The 20133-nt window shown below is 49.7% G+C and overlaps 1 protein-coding gene across 11 annotated transcripts in view; it reads right to left on the reverse strand.

Annotated features, from left to right (window-relative positions):
• The window catches only part of DOCK7 (dedicator of cytokinesis 7), a 97969-nt gene that overhangs the window by 1003 nt on the left and 76833 nt on the right, over window positions 1-20133 (reverse strand). For 6 of the 11 annotated variants that reach the window (XM_071565769.1, XM_071565768.1, XM_071565763.1 and 3 more), the window contains 15 exons: window positions 18648-18744; window positions 17702-17836; window positions 16491-16643; window positions 15404-15562; window positions 15053-15153; window positions 13896-14088; window positions 13459-13602; window positions 12847-12978; window positions 12249-12263; window positions 6837-6962; window positions 5407-5496; window positions 4418-4654; window positions 3474-3617; window positions 2568-2674; window positions 940-1107 (listed from right to left, as the gene is read on the reverse strand). In XM_071565769.1, coding sequence (XP_071421870.1) covers window positions 940-1107; window positions 2568-2674; window positions 3474-3617; window positions 4418-4654; window positions 5407-5496; window positions 6837-6962; window positions 12249-12263; window positions 12847-12978; window positions 13459-13602; window positions 13896-14088; window positions 15053-15153; window positions 15404-15562; window positions 16491-16643; window positions 17702-17836; window positions 18648-18744 — 2001 coding nt within the window. Of the gene's footprint in view, window positions 1-939; window positions 1108-2567; window positions 2675-3473; window positions 3618-4417; window positions 4655-5406; window positions 5497-6836; window positions 6972-12248; window positions 12264-12846; window positions 12979-13458; window positions 13603-13895; window positions 14089-15052; window positions 15154-15403; window positions 15563-16490; window positions 16644-17701; window positions 17837-18647; window positions 18745-20133 lie in introns of all 11 variants that reach the window. The other 5 variants (XM_071565764.1, XM_071565767.1, XM_071565774.1 and 2 more) reach the window with 2 other exon arrangements.

Here is a 20133-nt window from a genome sequence, read left to right on the forward strand (position 1 = left end):
GCCAGGAATATGTGGAGTTGGACTCCAGGATCCTTGTGGGTCCCTTCCAACTGAGGATACTCTGTGGCTCTCAGGATATTCTGTCATACCTGTATGAGGTTCCCTGCACAGGCTGAATTTCACAAGATCAGATAATCATTACTGGGCCAAAAGAACTCCTGAAGTTCCCAGCTGGGTGAGGAGGGACCCAATGGTTTTCCCACCATTCTCAGGCAGGGAAAAGTGCCCCCAAAGAACACCTGGAATATAGTACATGATTTGGGAAGAGACAAGAACATCCCAAAGCTGGGCAGTGAGGGAAGGCCACCTTTCTGCCACTGGCTCTGATCTGCTTCATTCATGACCTGCCCTGAAAAGCTGTGGATTTCCCATCCCTGGAAATGTCCAAGGCCAGGTTGGAGCAACCTGGGCCAGTGGAAGGTGTCCCTGCCCATGGCAGGGGTGGAATGTGATGGGCTTTAAAGTCCCTTTCAACCCAAACCCTTCCATGATCTGTGATTCCCAGTGGTGGTTTTGTGTTCGTGTCACTGCAGACCAACAAAAAGCCCAGGCTTCACCTTCCCAACCTTCCAGCACAGAAGACACCAACTATTTTTCCACCCTGCCTGTCCATGGAGCACCTGATCCCAGTTTTACTGGGAATAAACCAGTGTCAAAGTCCTGCCATGCTGAGGGTGGTTTTGCATCTAAAAAGAATGGGATGCAGGATGGAAACAAACAGAAAGCTGTCATAGCTGAGGAACAAAAGGAACGTTGCAAACACCACCTGCCACAGCTGCTGGGAAGGGCAGGACAGGAGGGGACAGGGATGGATGGGCCAAGAGAGCCACAGGTGACACCAAACAGATGCCGGGGGGGGTCACTGGGACGGTCAGACACTCCAACCCCTGGTTTTCCACCCTCCTTATCCCACTGAGAGAGGGAAAATCGCAGCCCCACCTGTGGCACGTGACAGGCAGCACTGCCTTGTACAGCTGGGGGATCTTCCTGTTGATCAGGGGCTGCAGAGCCTCCTTCAGCCGGTGGTAGTTGCGCTCCAGCTCCCGCTGGTATTCCTTCTGGTCCGGCCCGATGAGGCTCTTGTTCTTGCGCAGGGCGTCCTCACACCTGCAAACACACCCTGTGAGAGCTGTCCCCCAGCAACAGGGACCTGCTGCCACTGTCCCCAGCCTGCAAACACCCCCTGTGAGAGCAGGGACCTGCTGCTGCCACTCCCCAGCCTGCAAACACCCCCTGTGAGAGCTGCCCCCCAGCAACAGGGACCTGCTGCCACTGTCCCCAGCCTGCAAACACACCCTGTGAGAGCAGGGACCTGCTGCCACTGTCCCCAGCCTGCAAACACCCCCTGTGAGAGCAGGGACCTACTGCTGCCACTCCCCAGCCTGCAAACACCCCCTGTGAGAGCTGTCCCACTGCAGGGACCTGCTGCCACTGTCCCCAGCCTGCAAACACACCCTGTGAGAGCAGGGACCTGCTGCTGCCACTCCCCAGCCTGCAAACACCCCCTGTGAGAGCTGTCCCACTGCAGGGACCTGCTGCCACTGTCCCCAGCCTGCAAACACACCCTGTGAGAGCAGGGACCTGCTGCCACTGTCCCCAGCCTGCAAACACCCCCTGTGAGAGCTGTCCCCCAGCAACAGGGACCTGCTGTCACTGTCCCCAGCCTGCAAACACACCCTGTGAGAGCAGGGACCTGCCGTCACTGTTCCCAGCCTGCAAACACACCCTGTGAGAGCTGTCCCACTGCAGGGACCTGCTGTCACTGTCCCCAGCCTGCAAACACACCCTGTGAGAGCAGGGACCTGCTGTCACTGTCCCCAGCCTGCAAACACACCCTGTGAGAGCAGGGACCTGCTGTCACTGTCCCCAGCCTGCAAACACACCCTGTGAGAGCTGCCCCCCAGCAACAGGGACCTGCTGCCACTGTCCCCAGCCTGCAAACACACCCTGTGAGAGCTGTCCCACTGCAGGGACCTGCTGCCACTGTCCCCAGCCTGCAAACACACCCTGTGAGAGCTGCCCCACTGCAGGGACCTGCTGCCACACAGCTGCCAATCCAGCAGGACAAAAACCCCATGCTGCCCCTCTGGGGTGACACAGAAAATCCTTCTCTGTCTTGTCTGTTGGGTAATAAACCTCCTGGTGTCCGTGGGGAAAGGAGAGGGTGTTGTGTTTCCAACTTACACTTCACCTCCAGAGTGACAACTCCTTTTTTATTGTCATTTACTCGTTTATCCTCTCTGAAGAGAAATGAAAAGCTGATCTTCACAGAGCCAATTCCAGTCTCAGGGATTTAACGATTAATAGAATCAGGGAAGATTAATAAATAGCAGACTGGAATAAATAGCACATCAGGAACTCTTCTGCTTGCAAAGGTGTCATTTAAACAAAGCACTGTATCACCAGTGTCATTTATTCCATAGGGGAAAACTGCATTGCTACTGGATCTGTTTGCAGAGAATATTTTGATTTCAATTATTTTTATTTTTTTTTAATTTCTCAATGCTTCTAAAAGATGCTGGAGTGAGTGTGCAGTTTGCAGGTGGTTTGGGAAGAACATTCCATACCTTTTTGTGAAGTCTTTGAAGCAGAGCCGGAGTTTGTTGTGATGTCTGAAGAGCTTTGGGTCGTTGGGTATTTCAGACAAGAAAACTTGTGCAACTTCTAATGGTCCCTGTAGGAGCAGAAGAGAAAAGTGAGTTTCTCAGAACTGTCTTCATATCCAATCACTGGAGAAAGCTCATGCATGTAGGAACACCCACAACCACATTTCCTTACACAAAAGCCTCCTGAAGAACTGCAGCTGGTAAATCTGGCACAAAGCACCAAACATCACAACTGAATCTCTCTGAGGCCTTTCTTTGTTCTAAATAAAACCCTGCTTTTGGAAAACAGTGTGAGAAACTGCACAGACCCTCCACTTGTTTGCCTTTATAAGGAGTCCTGCCCAAGCCTGCTCAGCTCACACTAAAGCAAAGTTTAAACAATGCAGATTGGAACCCTGAAGTGTTTGCCAGCCCTGCAAACTCAACCCAGAACTTGGAATTCCAGCTGATTTTTTCCAGCCTGTGCATTGTGTTTTACTCACAAACCCTCAGGTTTTCCTTAGTTTTTCTCTGATCACTCATTAGTTTTGCTTTCCATTCTGTTCAAAACCCACAACAGGACACAAAATGACTTCCACCCACCAGAGGCAAAGGGAAAGCAACACAACTTCAGGGAGGAGGAGAAGCAAGGATGGAGAAGGTAACTGAGGGAAAGATGTCTCTTCCCAGCCACCTTCCACATTATCAGGACATTTACTCAAGTGGCAAAATCACTGCAATTAGCTGGTCTAAACCTTAAACACATCCCAAAGAGTGAATGGGGCAAAAATTCCAAGGTAATTCAAAAATCAGGCCCAACACTGCACATCCACAGCACGGAGCAATCTGTACTACCCCAGAGTGTCCAGCCTGGACAGGGATCCTCACCTGGTTCACTGTGGTACCTACTGATCCCTGCAGCACCATCTGCAGCATCTTTGGGTCTGCAGGGTCTTGATGGGTGGCAAAAGCCAGTTCCTGTGTTTTCTTCTGCATGTCCTCGATGGCCACTTCGATGGGTGTCAAAATAATCTAAGGAAGCAGAAGAGAGGATGTTTGTCCTGGCTGAGACTGGCAACCAGAAACACCCAGGGCACTGTGGGTGGCACAGTGAGGTGGTGGAGGACACCAACAGGGCTGCCAGTCTGGGCAGAAGCAATTCAGAAATGTCTCAGTCTTGGCTTCAGAACATCAAGACCAAGATTGATTTTTAAAGGTGTCTCTGGGTACTGAAGAGCTTTCTGAGAGCTTTCTAAGTGGCATTTGTGTCCCTCTGGGTCACTGCAGGCAGCAGTTACAGCACTGCCAGTGTCCTGGCATCGTTCATTGTGTCCCAGTGATCACATCTGATCCTGTCCACCCTTGGAAAATTAACTCAGCTATGGATAAAGCCCTCGATAAACCATCAGGGCCCCACTGGCTTAGGGCTGTTGGAGCCATGTGAGTGAGGTGCAAACAGAGCAAAGGACATGTTGGTCAAGGAGGAGGGAAGGGGGAAACCTGCATTACCACAGAATCATGGAATGGTGTGGGTGGGATGAGAACTTAAACCCCATCTCATTCCACGCCCTGCCATGGGCAGGGACACTTTCCACTATCTGAACTTGCTCCAAGCCCTGTCCAACAAGGCCTACAAAGCTCACCAAGGGCCCCTGCACTAACCAGCTGCTGTGGGCTGGGGGTGGTGGGGCAGATGCATCACTCAGTCAGTCTGGGCTTAGTTCAGGCTGAACAGGAGCAGGGCAAAGCTCCTGGAAACAAGTTCCTCTTGAGCTGGAGGGGAAGGCTCAGCGTTCCCTGCAAACAGCAGAACCCACACTGGCCTCACCCACCTCCTCCTTGTGGATGACGTTGATCCTGGTCTTGATGTAGGGGAAGGCGTGGGACGTGGTGAGGATGGTCTTGCGCTTGAACTGCTCGTGCAGGTCGCCGTGGGCGCGGCCGTCCAGCGTGAAGGGCGTGCAGTACATGAAGCGCCGCAGGTTGTAGTTCTTGTCGAAGTACGTGATCCTGTCCTTCATCTCGTACGTGTCGAAGTAGGGCTCCACGTAGGTGATCTGGATGTAGGCCTGGGCAGGGACACTGTGTTTGGCACTGCAGCAGCCCAGCAGGACCTCTGCCCTTGCCAAGCCACCACGGGAAACACCAGCACTGCATTTTGCCTTTACTTGGGAAAATCACCCTCACCCTGACACGGCCACAGGGCTGGGAGCTGCCCAGCAGTGTGGGCTGGAGGGAGTACAGCCCACTGCCCCTCTCCTCTTGTGTCCTTCACCTCAGAGAATCCACCTCATTCCATCTCTGCCATGGGGGGACACCTTCCACTGTCCCAGAGTGCTCCAACCTTGCCTTGGACACTCCCAGGGATGGATTTCTTGCTAATCTCTAATCTAATCCTTTCCTTGCAGGAACACCCTGTCCTGAGCCACAGTCCTGCTCCCAGGCACACCCCTGTTCTTTCAGCTATGCCTAAAGGCCATGGCACAAGGATGGCAAATGCTGCAGCTGCACAAAACCAGAGGGCACTGAATGGCAAAGTCCCTCCTCCCCTGCACTCAGCAGAGGAAGGCAAACACAGCCCAGCCTTCTACTGGCCGTTCATCTTCTCCCCTCCCACCAACCACTGTCAGGGCAGGGAAGGCAATGGCTAATTCTGCATCCCCCTGCTGGAATTATTTTCCCAAACCTTCATCCCAAGCAGTCATACACCACTCAGTATGTGGATTTTGTTGCCTCCTTGGTGAAACTGAGGGCAGGATGTGCCCCACCATGTTTGCATTCAGGACCTCTTCAACTTCTGAACCCACACTTGTGTTCTTACCTTGTTAGGATCAAGTTTACACTTGTCCACAGGGTTTGAGTCCTTAATCACTTCCAGCACATCCTCCCCAAACCGTTCTCCATAAAATCCCTACGAGCAAGAGCAAATGAACTGACATCAAACATCAGAGGCAGCCCTGAGTGGTGGGGGTTGGAGGGACACAGGCACGGGCAGGGGAGGGGAAGCTCCATGTGCCTCCTGAATGTGATCTGCTGAAACTGGGGGAATTCCATCAGTCACAATCCAGGGGTAACGGGAAAAAACAAGCCCTGGAAGGCAGGAGAACTCTGGAGCCTTCCAGCAGTCCCTGGTTCTGGACAGCGTTTGGGTTTGTTGTGTGCCTGTGAGCTCAGCTGAAAGCAGGTCGGTTTGGGATGTGCCCGGAATGCCGGAGCTGAGCTGGGTGAAAGGCCGAGCTCTGAACTCGGCTTTGGGAGCTTAAACCTTCTCAGCACTGCTGCCTTCAGCACAATGTGACAGAGCTCCACTGCTGGGAGCAACAATACCACGTGGGAGCTGCTCCAGTACAGAAAGAAGCCAGGCCTGCCCTCTGTCTGCAGGGAGGATGGTGGCCCAGAGCCTTCCTCTGCCCCAGGGATGGCCCATCCAGGCACAGCTGAGGGCACAGCCAGAAACAGCCTCTGTCCCAGGGATGGCCCATCCAGGCACACCTGAGGGCACAGTCAGGGAACAGCCTCTGTCCCAGGGATGGCCCATCCAGGCACACCTGAGGGCACAGTCAGGGAACAGCCTCTGTCCCAGGGATGGCCCATCCAGGCACACCTGAGGGCACAGTCAGGGAACAGCCTCTGCCCCAGGGATGGCCCATCCAGGCACAGCTGAGGGCACAGCCAGGGAACAGCCTCTGCCCCTGCCAGGGCCTGCACACAGGTTTGCTGCCACACAACCAGTCTAGATCAACCATGAGCTGAGCCCTGGGAGGCACTTGGAGCTGCACCCATGCCCAGGTCAGTTACTGAGCTGCCTTTGTGTGTTCACAGCTGAAACAAACATCAGACCTGTGATGTCCCACCTGAGGAGCCTGGAGGTTCAGCCACCTGAGGGGACTCAGTCTCCACAACATGATGAGAAGGCATCAAAATGACAACAAAATGTTGCATATTCTGAAAGTCAGATCCCAAAAGGCATCTCAGCCTCTTTCCAAGCCCAGGTCATCCCATTTACACCAGGTGGCTGAACAAACACAGCAGGATACACTGCAAGGATCATAGTGGGTCTGCAGCTCTTGCTGCAGGATTTCCTGTGGAATTCCTCTCCCTTCACTCCCCTGCACAGAGGTGGCATTGGCAAGAGGACAGGGCACATCAGCCCAGCCCTGGGTGACTGCACAGGGCCCTGCAAACTGCTTTGCCAGGGACTGTTCCTCTTAAAGAGCTGATGGAAACCAAAGTGCCATTAAACCTTCTCACCTCGAGCCGATGGGAAATTTCAGCCAACTTGGTTATTGCAGGTTCCTTGTAAACAAACTCTTGCTCATCCAGGTCTCCAAACTTAGTTCCATAAAAACCAACCCGGAAGTAGGTGCCAAACATCCTCTTTCCATCCTAGACATGGAGAAACAAGAGGTTATTTCAGGGTGGAGACGTGCACACCTCCAAGCACAGCTGCAGGCAGGCTCCTGAATTTATGCAAAATAAAAAAGAAATTAAAAAACAAAGGAAAAAAATTAGAAAGAAAGAAGAGAAAAGAAAAAACACACCTGGAACTCAGCATGGATGCATTTAGCAGCAAACACCATAATGAAATTGGAAACTAACATGGAATTACATGGATCAGGTATGACCATTAGCCCAACCTTGCAATGACTTCTCCCAGCCCAGCAGGAGCCTGGAGGTGTCACCATGGAAAGCTTTGGGTTGGGAGGGACCTTAAAGGTCATCGTGTTCCACCCCTGCCATGGGCAGGGACACCTTCCATAGCCCAGGTTGCTCCAAGCCCTGTCCAAGCTGGCCTGGGACACTCCCAGGAATGGGGCAGCCACAGCTTCTCTGGGTACCCTGTGCCAGGGCCTGCCCACCCTCCCAGACAGGAATTTCTTCCCAATATCCCACCTAAATCTACTCTCTTTCAGTTTAAGAAACATCAGCTCTCTCCGAGGAGCAGCCAAAGGCAGGTCCCTCTGCTGGGGTGATTATTCCAGGCTCTCCAACCCTGGCACAGGGAAGCCCAGCTGGTGCCATCCTGCAGGGAGGACACTGCACACAGAGCCCCTGCAGAACACCCAGCACCAGTGACCCCCATAATCCCTTCTCCCCCATAATCCACTCTCCAGGAACTGCAGGATTGGGCTGAAGTCAATTCCAGTTCACTCACACTCACACACAAGTGCTTTTCAACCAGCATTTCAAGTGGGAGGTGTCACAGCCTCCTCTATAACTACTGCCTAGGAGAGAGGGCCAAAGTCACTCCTGGAGAAAGCAGATGCAATCCTGAGTCATGTACCTGCTTTCCATGGGAGCCAGTGGTGAATTTGGCCCCGAAACGCAACAAAAGGAGAGAAACAAGAAAGATTTTTGCTGGAAAGGTAACGAAGGAAATCTGATTGAGAAGAGAGAGAGAAGAAAAATGCTTTAAAAATTAAACACACTTTTGCTTTTGTTAAAAAAACTCACGTGCATGCACAAACCAGGGATGCCTTTCAGCAAGAAAGTCTGAAATGTTCACCTTTACTCTCATTGGAAAGTGTGATGCAGTTTAGAACACTGAGTGTTCCTGATCTGGGGCAGAGCTGGGTCTCCAATACCCCTTTGCTGGGTACTGTCTGATTTTAGTGCTTTGCTGTGGCAAAACTGATCTCTTGTGGTGATGCTGAACATGATCTATGGGAGGCAAACTAAAACTAAAAAAACCCTCAGGCCAACTCCAGGCTGGAAAAAGTACTTTGATGGCCTCTGCCTGCCCCTGGGCTGGAGGAAACTGGAACATCCCACTGGATGTGCCTGAGGTCCCAAACCCTCCCCTTCAGAGCAGGACATCAGTGAGCTCTGCCCTCCTGAAGGCACCTGGGGGGAGTAGGAGCTCTCATCCCAAAGAACCAACCCCTGGCTCTGCCCACGCTCCTGCACCCTCCAGAGACCAGAGAGGGGCTCCCAATCCAGCCCCACTGCCAGGGCAGATTTCGGGGGTTCATCACACCACAGGCTCCCAGGAGCACCTCCCAGGCTGGGAACTCCAGCTGCAAAGCTCTTGCTGTTTCATGGAAGTTCCAGCTGGCAACATCTGGCTGCTGTTTCCCTGGACCCCCTGTCTCTGTTCATCCCTCTGGATCCATACAGGAACGAGCAGCCTTTTCCACTCATCACTACCTCTTCAAAATCACAGTTTTGGATGATTTTATCCACAATTAAATTCCTCACCACAAAGCATTTCCAACTTCCTGGGCTATTTTCTCCCATCTCAATGTCACAGGCTGTGATTCCAGGCCTCCTTTCCCAAAGCAGCACCTGCAGGAAGGTCTCCCTGCCCATGGCAGGAGGTTGGAACAAGATGGTCTTTAGGGTCCTTTCCAACCCAAACCATGATCCCACGTCTGCCTGAGGGGAACTGCCACATGGAACAGCTCCCAAACCTTACACAAGGCTTGGATGTGCCCCCTGTGGGAGGTGGTGGGATCCTCCCCCAGCCCATGGGCACAGGGTGATGGAGGGCACACTGCTCTTCTAATCAATGACCCTTTCCCTGCCCACTTGGCAAGTGCTTTTCAGGGCATGAAGGACTTGCAGAACCCAGTCCCTACAAGTATCTGCCACATGGACACCTGTCCAGGCAGCTCCTTCCTCCAGGCAGTGTAAAAATAACAAGGGAGGAAGAAAATCCTGTCTGTCGGTCAACATAAATTAATAAGGAGTTCTAATGGCACTTATATAAAATAAGAGTCACAGGGCTCTGGGGAGTCCCAGGAGCAGCAGGGAAGGCTGGTGACATTCCATGTCCCTGTGTGAAGGCAGCTCCCAGCTCATGTCCTCATATCACTGCCATGAAGAGCAGCTGCACTGGCTTTTCCTGGGAAATCCAGTTGCTCCACACAGTTATGAAGATCCCAGGGAGAACAGGCAGTGAGGAGCACTGTGAGCCCCTAATGTTGGGAAGCCATGCCTGGAAACAACCTCCTTTAGGAGCAAACACCTACAGACCACTCCACACCTCCCATGGACGTGTAAGAGCTGCCAGTTCCCTGAGATCAGGACAGCCCAGTGCCACCAGGAGAGCCCAGTGCCACCAGGAGAGCCCAGTGCCACCAGGAGAGCTCAATCTCACCAGGACAGCCCAGTCCCACCAGGAGACCCCAGTGCCACCAGGAGAGCCCAGTCCCACCAGCAGAGCTCAGCTGCAGGCCTGGCATCAGAAGCAGGGGATGGCTCCATACTGAGACCTTTGAATTGTATCCAACATCAAAGTCTTTCCAACCACAGCAGTGAAAACTAAACAAATAACTTCATACTCCCTTGGCCTGGCTTCTGACAAGAGCTAAAAATGCAGAGATGAGGGAGGAATTATTAGAAGTATTGTGTTTCCTATTATTTTATCAAAAATAATAGGACTTTGGGAGGAGAAGAGAATGAAGGTGAACACTGAAGAGCCATCACACAACTGGCACAGCAGAAAACAGCCACCATGACTCATGGAGGTTCATGACTTGTTATTATGCATGGTAAATACCTTTCCAAATTGCTGGGAACAAAGTTTTAGGGTTATCTCTTGCACAAAAAGCTTTGCCAACAAGATTTTTTAAAAAAAATCAGATGCAAGATTGGTCATCTGCTTTCTTCACTGAGACCAAGACAGCAGAGGCTGCCTGAAGGGTGTAGGAGTAAAAGGAACTCCTCCAAAATGCAGGATCCAACCATCTTTGCCAAACTCAGCACAGTTAATTCCTTCCTCCAATTTTACCCAAGGTCCTCTGCAGTGTTGCCAACTACTACAACTTCCAGTATTGACTTTTTTTAAAGCATCAGCTCCTGTTATTCACTGGCAACTTCCCCCTGCATGCCTTAAAAAGCATTTTTGATTCTCATGGTGTAGCATGAAAAGACTTTAACTTTTCTAACTGGAAAGTCAACCAAAGGAATGACTTCAGCACTTACTCAATGAGCAAACACACAAACCCCACCACTTGGTGTGTTTAAGGAGAGCTCAGAAACACTTTGGTGCCAGACTTGGGATACTTTAATTCTTGTAGTTGGCAATACTGCTGTCCCTGGGACACCAGGGGGTCCTGCTGTTGGCAGAGCTCTTTGCTAAAATGAAATTGGGGGTCTCATAGTGTAAAACAAAAAACAAAAAAGGGAGGTGGGGAGGGGAAGAGAAAGGGGAAAAAAATTCCACAAGTAGGAACTTACCACAACAGACAATAGTAAGAGTGGGGAGGAGGGTCAGCAACCAGGGCAATAGAGGAGAAAACAGAAAGTATTTAATTAGGGAAATTCCAAAAAACAAACAAGCAGCAAATTGGCAGCAAATAAATTTTAAAATAAAACAAAAAGGGCGAGCATCAATTAAAATATTTTAAACAAGGAAAAAGGGCAAAACATGCAACAAACCTGAAAGCTACAAAGCACAAAGGTCAGAAAAAGTGTGGCAATGAGGAGCACGATGACAGAGGAGAACTGAAACCACAGGTGTCTTTTACCATGCAGTAAAACATGACCAAGTGATGTTAGAGTCATAACCAATGGCAGGAGTTGCTCCAGGGGTCGATTTAGGGGCACTCTAATCAAGTAGATGCTCACAGGCCTTCACTTTTGTTGGCTGTTGCCCACATTTCCACCCCTGGCACACCCACACAGTGCCCTGGGGGGCTTTGCTGCCTCCTCTGCTGGCACTTCCATGGGAATGAGGAAATGATTCCCAGGGACAGCCCTTCAGTGTCAGGGCTTACTTTTAATGCCAGTTTTTGCTGGGCTGCAATTAAAACTGACATTGAAACATCATCAGCCCCAACTGTTCCTGTCCCACATGAAGGACCTTTGGGTCTCAGCCCCAGGTCCCTCAGTGCCACTTCACTGCCCTCCTGTGCTGCAGACCTGAGTGAGGAGACCTGAAATGAGTTACCTGATGCACAGAAAAGCAAAGATAAACTGGAAAGGTAAAGCCTAAGAAAATAACATGATATTCACAGAACATTTTAAATGCCTTCTGAGACTCCCCCATGCTCATGTACCCACTGTGTCCCTGGGGCTGCAGTCAAAGTGGCTCTGCAGATAAAACCAACTGCTTTGCCTGTTTTTAACCAAATGTGTGGCTCTGGTGGTGTCTTGTCACAGAAATGTGAGCAAACAGCCCTTACAAAAATGAAGGCAGCAAAACTGACCCCAGTTAACACAACTCAGCTATTTTACTGCCAGAGAAACCACCACCTAACAAATTGATTGCTCTCAAATGAACAGAATGAAGCAGTTTCTCCTCTGAGAAAAGACCTGCACCTGCAGGGAACCAGGTTTGTGTCTTGGTACCTCTGAGCATTATTGCTTAAATCGACCCCTGTGGGTGGGGTGAAAACATGGTATGGAGGGATGATATTCTGTGTCAATGCTGATGGAAAGAAATATAAACAAATTACAAAAACAAACTAGTGATGGTACAGTGGCTCATTCACCAAAGAACCTCATTAGTGGAACACGTCAGCATCCATGCACTACCTACAGCTGCTCATGAAGAGTCTCCTACTACAACCACAGTTTATTGGGATTTCTTTGGTTAATGAATTGTTTTAAGAGCAGACAGCAACAGAAACACCCACAACTAGCACATGTGGGCAAGCGTTGGCGTGAGTCATCTGGAGGTCTATTAGTGTTCTTTGCTAACTAAAATGAGTTACCTACCTCCCAGCCAGTACTCTGTGTAATGAAAAGTAAAAAGGGCATGTCACAGAAGCCAAAAAAAGAGTTTCAAAGGCCAAAACATGACCAGCAAAGTAAGCACCCAAAGCCTGCAGTGGTTTCAGTGGCTGTAAGTTCAGCAGCCAAGGGAGGACACTCAGTCTCTCCCCACGGGCCCCTGAGATGGTGGGGTTGGCACCACCCCAGTTCCAAAGGTTCCTTCAATGGTTGAGGCACCACAGGAACAGACAAATAAACCCCCAATGTTTCTGAGTGTTACCTACCAGGCTAAAGACATGCAAAACACAGTTTAAGCTACAGTCTGTAAGGGCAAACTGACAGATGACTGGATTTTTTAACAGGTGACTGGATTTTTTAACTCTTGGATAGTTCTGGATAGTTACAACATAACTTGGTTTGTGATGTTCTCTCATGTTAAATGTCCAGAGAGAAAAAGTCCTACTAGTGATCCTCATTTTTACTGTGGATCATCACTTGGCAATTCACATGGAAACTGATTATAATGGGTTTTGTTTTACTTGCACTGGGCATTTGAAGTTTCTCCACAATTCATCCTGCAGCTGAAAATTCAAACCATTACCTGGTGAACAATCTTGCTGAAAGCTTCCTGCAGTTTACCATGAATAGTAGACAACTTCTTGGCATCTCTGTTGGCTTCATGGATAGGAATAAGGACTTTGTAAACCTCATTAACTGCTTCATACATGCCAGCCTACAAAAACAAGATCCATCAGATGGCTCCATCAACTCAACAGCCAGAATAATTCATGTTACCAGCATTTAAATGATAAAACTGCAAAATGAAAAGGTGGCTCCGACACCACTGTGGTGTAATCAGCATCTTTTCTTAAAATATACCCACACATGAGTAGAATAAAATCCTGAGTTACCCTTGAAGGCAAGAGCCCACTGCATGACACATTGCTGCTAGTAAATAGGGTTATCAACATCACCAACCCTGGGATGTTTTGGATGGATACAGGCACAAGAGCACAACGAGCTAAATAGGATCCCAACCAAATCTTTTACTGAAGAGGACAAACCAGGCTGCCTTAAACAATTAAAACTCCAAATGCTCCATGCAAATTAAGCATTTACCATTAAATTATACAGAGGGAAAACATTTTCATTCCTACTGCCCAGTAGTGTGAAGTTGATGAAGAAGAGAGAATAAGAAATTAAAGTCTTCTACCATGGAGAAAGATGCTGCAGCCTGTTCCAGCAATCCCACCAGACCAGCCTCTGTAAAATACTTCCCAGAACAGATTCCTTCTTCATCTGGTGACACAACATCATCAGAGACTGCTGACTCTTCCAAAACATTGGAGGAGATGTTCTGAGGAGACACGACAGATAAAATACTTTACTCAGTTTAAACAACTTTTAGTACTTTGAAAGCAAGCTGATTTTCAGTCAAATCCTAGAATTTTTACAGAGGCAGCTTTCTAGTTTTATAGGGAATAGACATAAAATCCAGCTTTCTGTTTTCACAGAGCAGCTCATTATTCATGCAACACCAACAAGTGCAGTTTGTGTAGGTGGCACAGCAACACCTGGCACGGGGAGGTCCTCTGTGCCTCAGCAGCAGGTGACAGCCCCCCAAAACCCCCTGCAGAGGGTAATTCCCACCTGAAAGGTGACACAGCCCACAGGGAGGTATTTCCTGTCCTCCAGCATGCTGAGGTACTCGGCCACCAGGGCTGCAGAGTGCACCAGGCACTGGGCAGACTCGGCGTGGTTGCTGCGCTCCGAGTGTTTCCCTGCCATGTTCTGCAGCCACGTCAGCCGCAGGTCGGGAGAGTTCTGGTAGCCCTTGGCAATCCTGATGGGAGAGAAAAGCACTGGGAGTTCATTTCCCTCCCTTCTGAAGCAGCACAGAACTTAAAGGTGTTTCTTTCACACAGTTCTTAAGTTGCTTCTGCTTTCACACCACCTCCCCTCAGCGCTTGGCTCTCCAGAAGCACATGAGGTAAGAGGCTGAGCAGGTGGAAATTCACCCTGAACTGCAGATCTCTGAGCCAGTCAGGGGTGGGGAGCACCTGGAGCTGAAGCTCTTGACCAAAGCCCTTATGTCACCCAGACACTGCCATTAAGTCAAAGGTGTGGGATAATCAGAGCAGACCTGTCTTGGTGCTCGTGACAAAAACTGCTGATTTCTGAGAAGTTTTCAGGGACATTTGTGCTGACAACACCATGAAGTTGGGTAGTTGAGATCTTAACATGGTTCTGGGACACCTTTTGCATATGGAAACCATCATAGGTACCACTACCACAATGCTTTCTGTGCAAGCAGGTCCTGGAAGCTCCTCAAGTTTTCCCTGATGCAAGCAGGGAGAGTTGTCTCTATTCAGGTGGAGGATGTCAGGGACTGGGGGGATGTCAGGACTGTCAGGGACTTCTGGGGAATGCAAACTACTTTTATCCAAGATAAGCTACTTAAATGCCAAACAAAACCTACCAACACCACATTTAAACATGACACAGGTACATATTGGTCTGTGAGCACTGAGACCTACAACTGCTTCAAAACCAAATCCTGTAAAAGCTCAAATGTGCAACATCTGAGTCCAAACCCAAACAATAAGTAGCTGTGCTCTTTTCAAGTAAAATTGAATCCTGGCAAGCAGTTTAAAACAGGATTAAATTAAAGGGATTGCTAATAAAAAATAGCTAATCAAAGCTCAGAGCAACACCACACTTGAATACAGGAGTACAGTAGGTACCAAGGCTTGTTCCAAGAGCACATGGAGCACTGACACCTACTGTCCCTCCAGAGCAAACTCTACCTGTACATCAGGTCAATCAGCATTTCTGGATCTTCCTGGTGCTCCTTCATTTTCACTGTGTCCGACAGGATCATGTGGAGGTTGAACACCAGGTCCTGGACCTGTAAGAAAAATGCCATGGGAACTGAGCTACAGACTGTTACGTGGGGCCCACAGTCACTCCAAAGCTGTGTGTTTGCAGCTTGTCAGATTAAAGACCTGGGGTTTAGGTACTTGTGTGATTAACAAAAAACCAAGCAAACCCCAAACCCTTCTTCAGGGAATGCATGCAAATTCCAGTTCTAGATGGAGACCTAAGCACAGCCTGCTAATAAACTGCATGTTACTTCTCTTGGGGTGTATGTCTTTCACCTGGTCAGGAAATGTTGTCTCCCTAAGTTCCAGATCTTCTTCAGCATAAGTCAAAATAGTCTTCAGGGAACGTCGCAGAAATTCTTCATTGAAGTTCTGGGATGTCCCCACCAGGGATGAGAGGGACATGGTCACCTGCATTTTCACTCTGGCAAAGTTCTGCAACAGAGATATTGCTGTTACTTCAGCACCTGGAGAAGAGCAGCACTCTGGCCATGGTACCTCCTCCTGACAGAGACCTGACACAGAAATGAACACTGAAGTTTTGTGAAAGAGCCATCTCAGAGCAGTGATTATAACAAACCTCTGGTGCTGCTGAACTTCATAGTTAACATTTAGCTTCAGATAAAGGTTATCCCACAAAAGTTTTAGTTTTCTCTCCTGCTGTATGTTCCAGTGACCCCACTGAGGGGTACAGTAACCCCTGAGAAGGGATGGGATGATCCCAATGTGTGCCTCAAGGACATTTAACTTTGAGAAGGCAAAATAACTTGCATTTTGAGTTGTGTGTTACAGGACATGAACCATTGGGTGAAGAAGACCTGATCTGAACCCGTGCTGATGTCCAATAATGACCTACTCTTCCTGCCTGAATATCTACCCCATCCTAATGGACTAATACCTAAAATATGGAGGGGTGGAAGACACCTCTGGAAAAAACGAAGGCTGTTTAAGCATGTAGAGAGCTATTTTTTGTTATATCTACTTGTGTGTGTTATACTGTAGTTTTCTTTTAATTTTCTCCTTTCTGTATAAATATATATAATCAGCTTAGGTATAACCTGTTTTGAGTTTCTAGTTTTTTTCCTTTCTCCCTTTTCTCACTGGGAGGGAGGCACTAACACTCTGTATTGGGCAGTTGGCATTTTCCCAGCTCAACCCAAGACACCCTCTCACACCCCCTGAAGATCACGATGCTCCCATGGCACAGCCTTTTGGTGTGGTCTGCCCTAAAATCTGGAGTCACTGTTATCTTGCTGCTGCCAATCCCCGCCCAGTCCCCATGCCCAGCCCCAGGGTGTGCCCCAGCTGTGGCAGCCCCTGTGGGGTGTGTACCCACAGCTCTGAGGGACAGCAGGACACTCACGTTGCCGATCTCGAAGTTCTGCCTCATGAGCAGGTAGAGGGAGGCGCTGGCGTGGGAGCGGATGGTGCTGATGCTGCTGCTGCAGTGCCTGAGCAGCCGCAGGCACAGGTCTGCACACTGCTCTGTCTCCTCCTCAAACAGCAGCTCAGGGAACTGGGGACAGCACAGCAGGATGTCAGAGCCTGCACACACAGCACAGGCACTGGGGCACACAGCCCAGGGTGACCCTCAGGGAGCACACACTGCAGGTGGAGGGAGCCCAGTGCCCTCTGGATTAGGGGGATGGTGGTGATTTGAATCACCTCGCTTTACAGTAAGCCAAAGCAGACTGACAGCTGTGCAAGGAAACTCACTTTACCTCCCCACACAACCTGCTCCTACCTCTACACCCTCAGATCACAGAATCATAGAATCAACTGGGTTGGAAAAGACCTCCAAGATCATCAAGTCCAACCCTTGGTCCAACTCCAGTCCCTTTACCAGATCATGGCACTCAGTGCCACGGCCAAGCTCAGCTGAAAAACCTCCAGGGATGGGGAATCCACCCCCTCTCTGGGCAGCCCATTCCAATGCCTGAGCACTCTCTCTGCAAAGAAGTTTTTCTGATATCCAATTTAAATATCCCCTGGCAGAGCTTGAGCCCATCGTGCCCCCTTGTCCTATTGCTGAGTGCCTGGGAGAAGAGACCAACCCCCACCTGGCCAGAACTTCCCTTCAGGGAGTTCCAGACAGTGCTGAGGTCACCTCTGAGCCTCCTCTTCTCCAGATTAAACAAATCCAGATCGATTTACATCACTTCCAAAAACTCAGGCTTAAAACTTTTGAGCTTTTCTCAGCACACCCACAGAAACTGGCACATTGTTTTTATAGTCCCAGTAAAACAAATCCATTCTAAGTGAGATTTGTATAGCTTAAACCCCACCTGTGCCTCATGTGCCCAGCTGATCAGCTGTCTGTGCCCACTCACTCAGCAGGAACCCACACCCCACTCAGGGTGTCTGAGCTGTACCTTTGTGTGCAGCCATCAAACCCAAAATGCACACATTCTGACCACGAAAACCAGTTTATCAGTGTTCAGACCACACTGCCTGAACACCAACAGTGCACAAAGGAATAACTGCTCAGTGAAGTGACCCCCGTGCAAAGGAAGGGACAGTCCCCTCCTCCCTCAGTGCTGTCAGGGTGTGTTACAGCCCCCCCAGGGAATTCACCTTTGACACCAAAGCTCTCTGTGTGGCAAAGCAGTGCTGGAGGTAAAGTGCACTTTGGTTGCAGGCCATGCTGTGCAGAAGCACTTTCAGCACCCCACCGAGGATACTCTCTTTGGACTCCGTCACAGAAACAGTCTGGAAAGGGAAACCAAGAGTTGCATGAGCAAAAATGAACCCCCTGTGTGTGTTTGTGTGTGTGTGAGAGAGAAAACAGCTCTGACAAAAAGCACTTTGGTATGGAGAAATCACAGAAATCACCCACTTGGCCACATTCTGAACCAACCCCCAGGTAATGAACACCTGACCCCTGGATAAAGCTGATGGAATGATGACTCTTTCTCCCCAGAGAGGCTCTGAGCTTTGGAGACCTTTCCCTACTAAAAGAAAAGCCCACAGCTGGGCTCTAGCTGGATTACTGAGGCACAAGGTGCAATCCTGGGGATTCCTGGGTGTCTCTGCAGCTCAGAGGTGGATTTGGGAAGCTCCTGCCTGCTTCCAGCCTGTGCCAAGGTTCCATTTGCACAGAAAGCAGGGCACAAAGCTGCCCCAGGCCCTCACCCACCTGTGCACACAGACCAAGGGGCCTGGAGGCTTTTCTGTACCGTGCAAAGTGAGTACAGACACAGGAATGTCACAATTTGAGCCACATTTGAGAAGAAATAGAGAAATGGGTTAGGCCAGGAAAATTTTACAGTTCATTACTGAGTTTTGAACAATTGTTTCTTATACTGTAACATGGGAACAGCTTTCAGAAGTCTGAAGGAAGGTAGTGCAATGTAAAACCAGAATGTTACAGGCTGGGATTAGGAGAGGCATCACCCCCTTCCTGCCACAGCTCAGCAGTTCTGACAGTTCTCACATGGTGAAGAAGAGCAGCAGGAAGGTTCTGTTTAACCTGCCAGGTGATCACAGTGCCATTACATCTCTACTTTGGGATCATCCCTACCTGTACCACTATCTCCAGTGTATCCAAAATGATCAGATTGGCTTCTGTTGCAAGATTTCCATCAATAAGCGCCTCATGTTCTATCTCTGCCCTCGATCTAATCAGAGGGAAGAAAACAATAAAATTACTTTCTGATTAAAATTTCCCAGTAAATAATCTTTGCTCGTGATCAGGAAATTCCCAGTTACAATTTGTGTATTTATTACTGGACAACACCACAAGGATATTCCAATGCACCCACTGAGAGGACAGGTAGAAAGACTCAGTTTTTACATATACAGACTTACACAGGCTTTACGTTCACCATGCTTGGAGAGCTCACACTACTTTCTGACACTCTGTTACTCTCCCAGGAGCACAGCAACAGTTTAAAACCCAAGTCCAACCCCAAACTGGTTTAGTAGCATTGTTAGGCATGCGACAGCACAACCAGAACAGAACAGATGCTTTACGCTGTAGGCTGTGGACACGGGGTGGTGCTGCACAAGCTGTAACTGCACCTGCACTGGTGTGGCACAGAGTGCACTCTGCAGGGTGCATCTTATCTGGCCAACCTACAGAAGACCCAATTCCTGAAGAGCAACTTCCTCCCCGAGGAAAAGGACACGGTTTTGCTGTCCCATGCCAGGCACTCACTTTCCTGGAAAGCCTCACAAAGTTCATCCACCCACTCACCCCCGTGGCTCCACCTCGTTCCAGTGGCACCAGCTGCTCTGGGCAGAGCTCCAGGGGTGTGTTTAAAGAGCCCAGAGCTGGCCCTGCCCTGCCCTGCCCTGCCAGAGGTGCCACCTCCAACAGACTCTGCTAGGCCAAATCCCAGCAGGAGGGTGACCCAGGGGAGTGACAAAATCCAAGTGACACACACAGCTAAGAGGGTGGCAGCTGGTTTGGCTCCCTACACACTCTGCTCCCTTCCTCTGGGAGCAGGATCACACCCCCAGGACCTCCAAAGCACAAAGGCCTGGCCCTACACAGAGTAATACCATGTGCATACAATGACACCACCTGCAATTAGCTGTGCACAGTCCTGGGTGTGAAAAGTCTTGTTTTTGAGGGTTCACAGGGCCAGGCTCTACCTGTGCACACAGAGCCACAGGAGGGGAGCAGCAGGGACCCAGGTCACAGCCAGCAAGGGTAGAAAGCAGGTCTACCATTATCTAAGCAGCTAATTTTGTGAGGTGGGACACCATCCTTTGAACAACAAGGGGTTCCACAGCTGTTAAATATGTAGGTGAGGCCCTTCTGGGAAGGAGAGGGCTCAGATCCAGTGCCAGCTGTGAACCAGTGAGTTCTCCAGGCCAAATTTTAATCTGGTGTAACTCTGCCCACAGATCACTCCATCAGCAGCTTGAAACACTCTGGTCATCTGCATTCCCAGTGCCCCAACAGGACTGGAGCCTTGGACAAAAAAATCACCCCTTGACATAACAAGAAATTGCAGTTTTGTGTGGGAGGAAGCAATTAGAAGCTGTGAAGAATTACTTGC

This window comes from Pithys albifrons, chromosome 10 (genome assembly GCF_047495875.1).
Source record: "Pithys albifrons albifrons isolate INPA30051 chromosome 10, PitAlb_v1, whole genome shotgun sequence".
NCBI classification, from domain to species: Eukaryota; Metazoa; Chordata; class Aves; order Passeriformes; family Thamnophilidae; genus Pithys; species Pithys albifrons.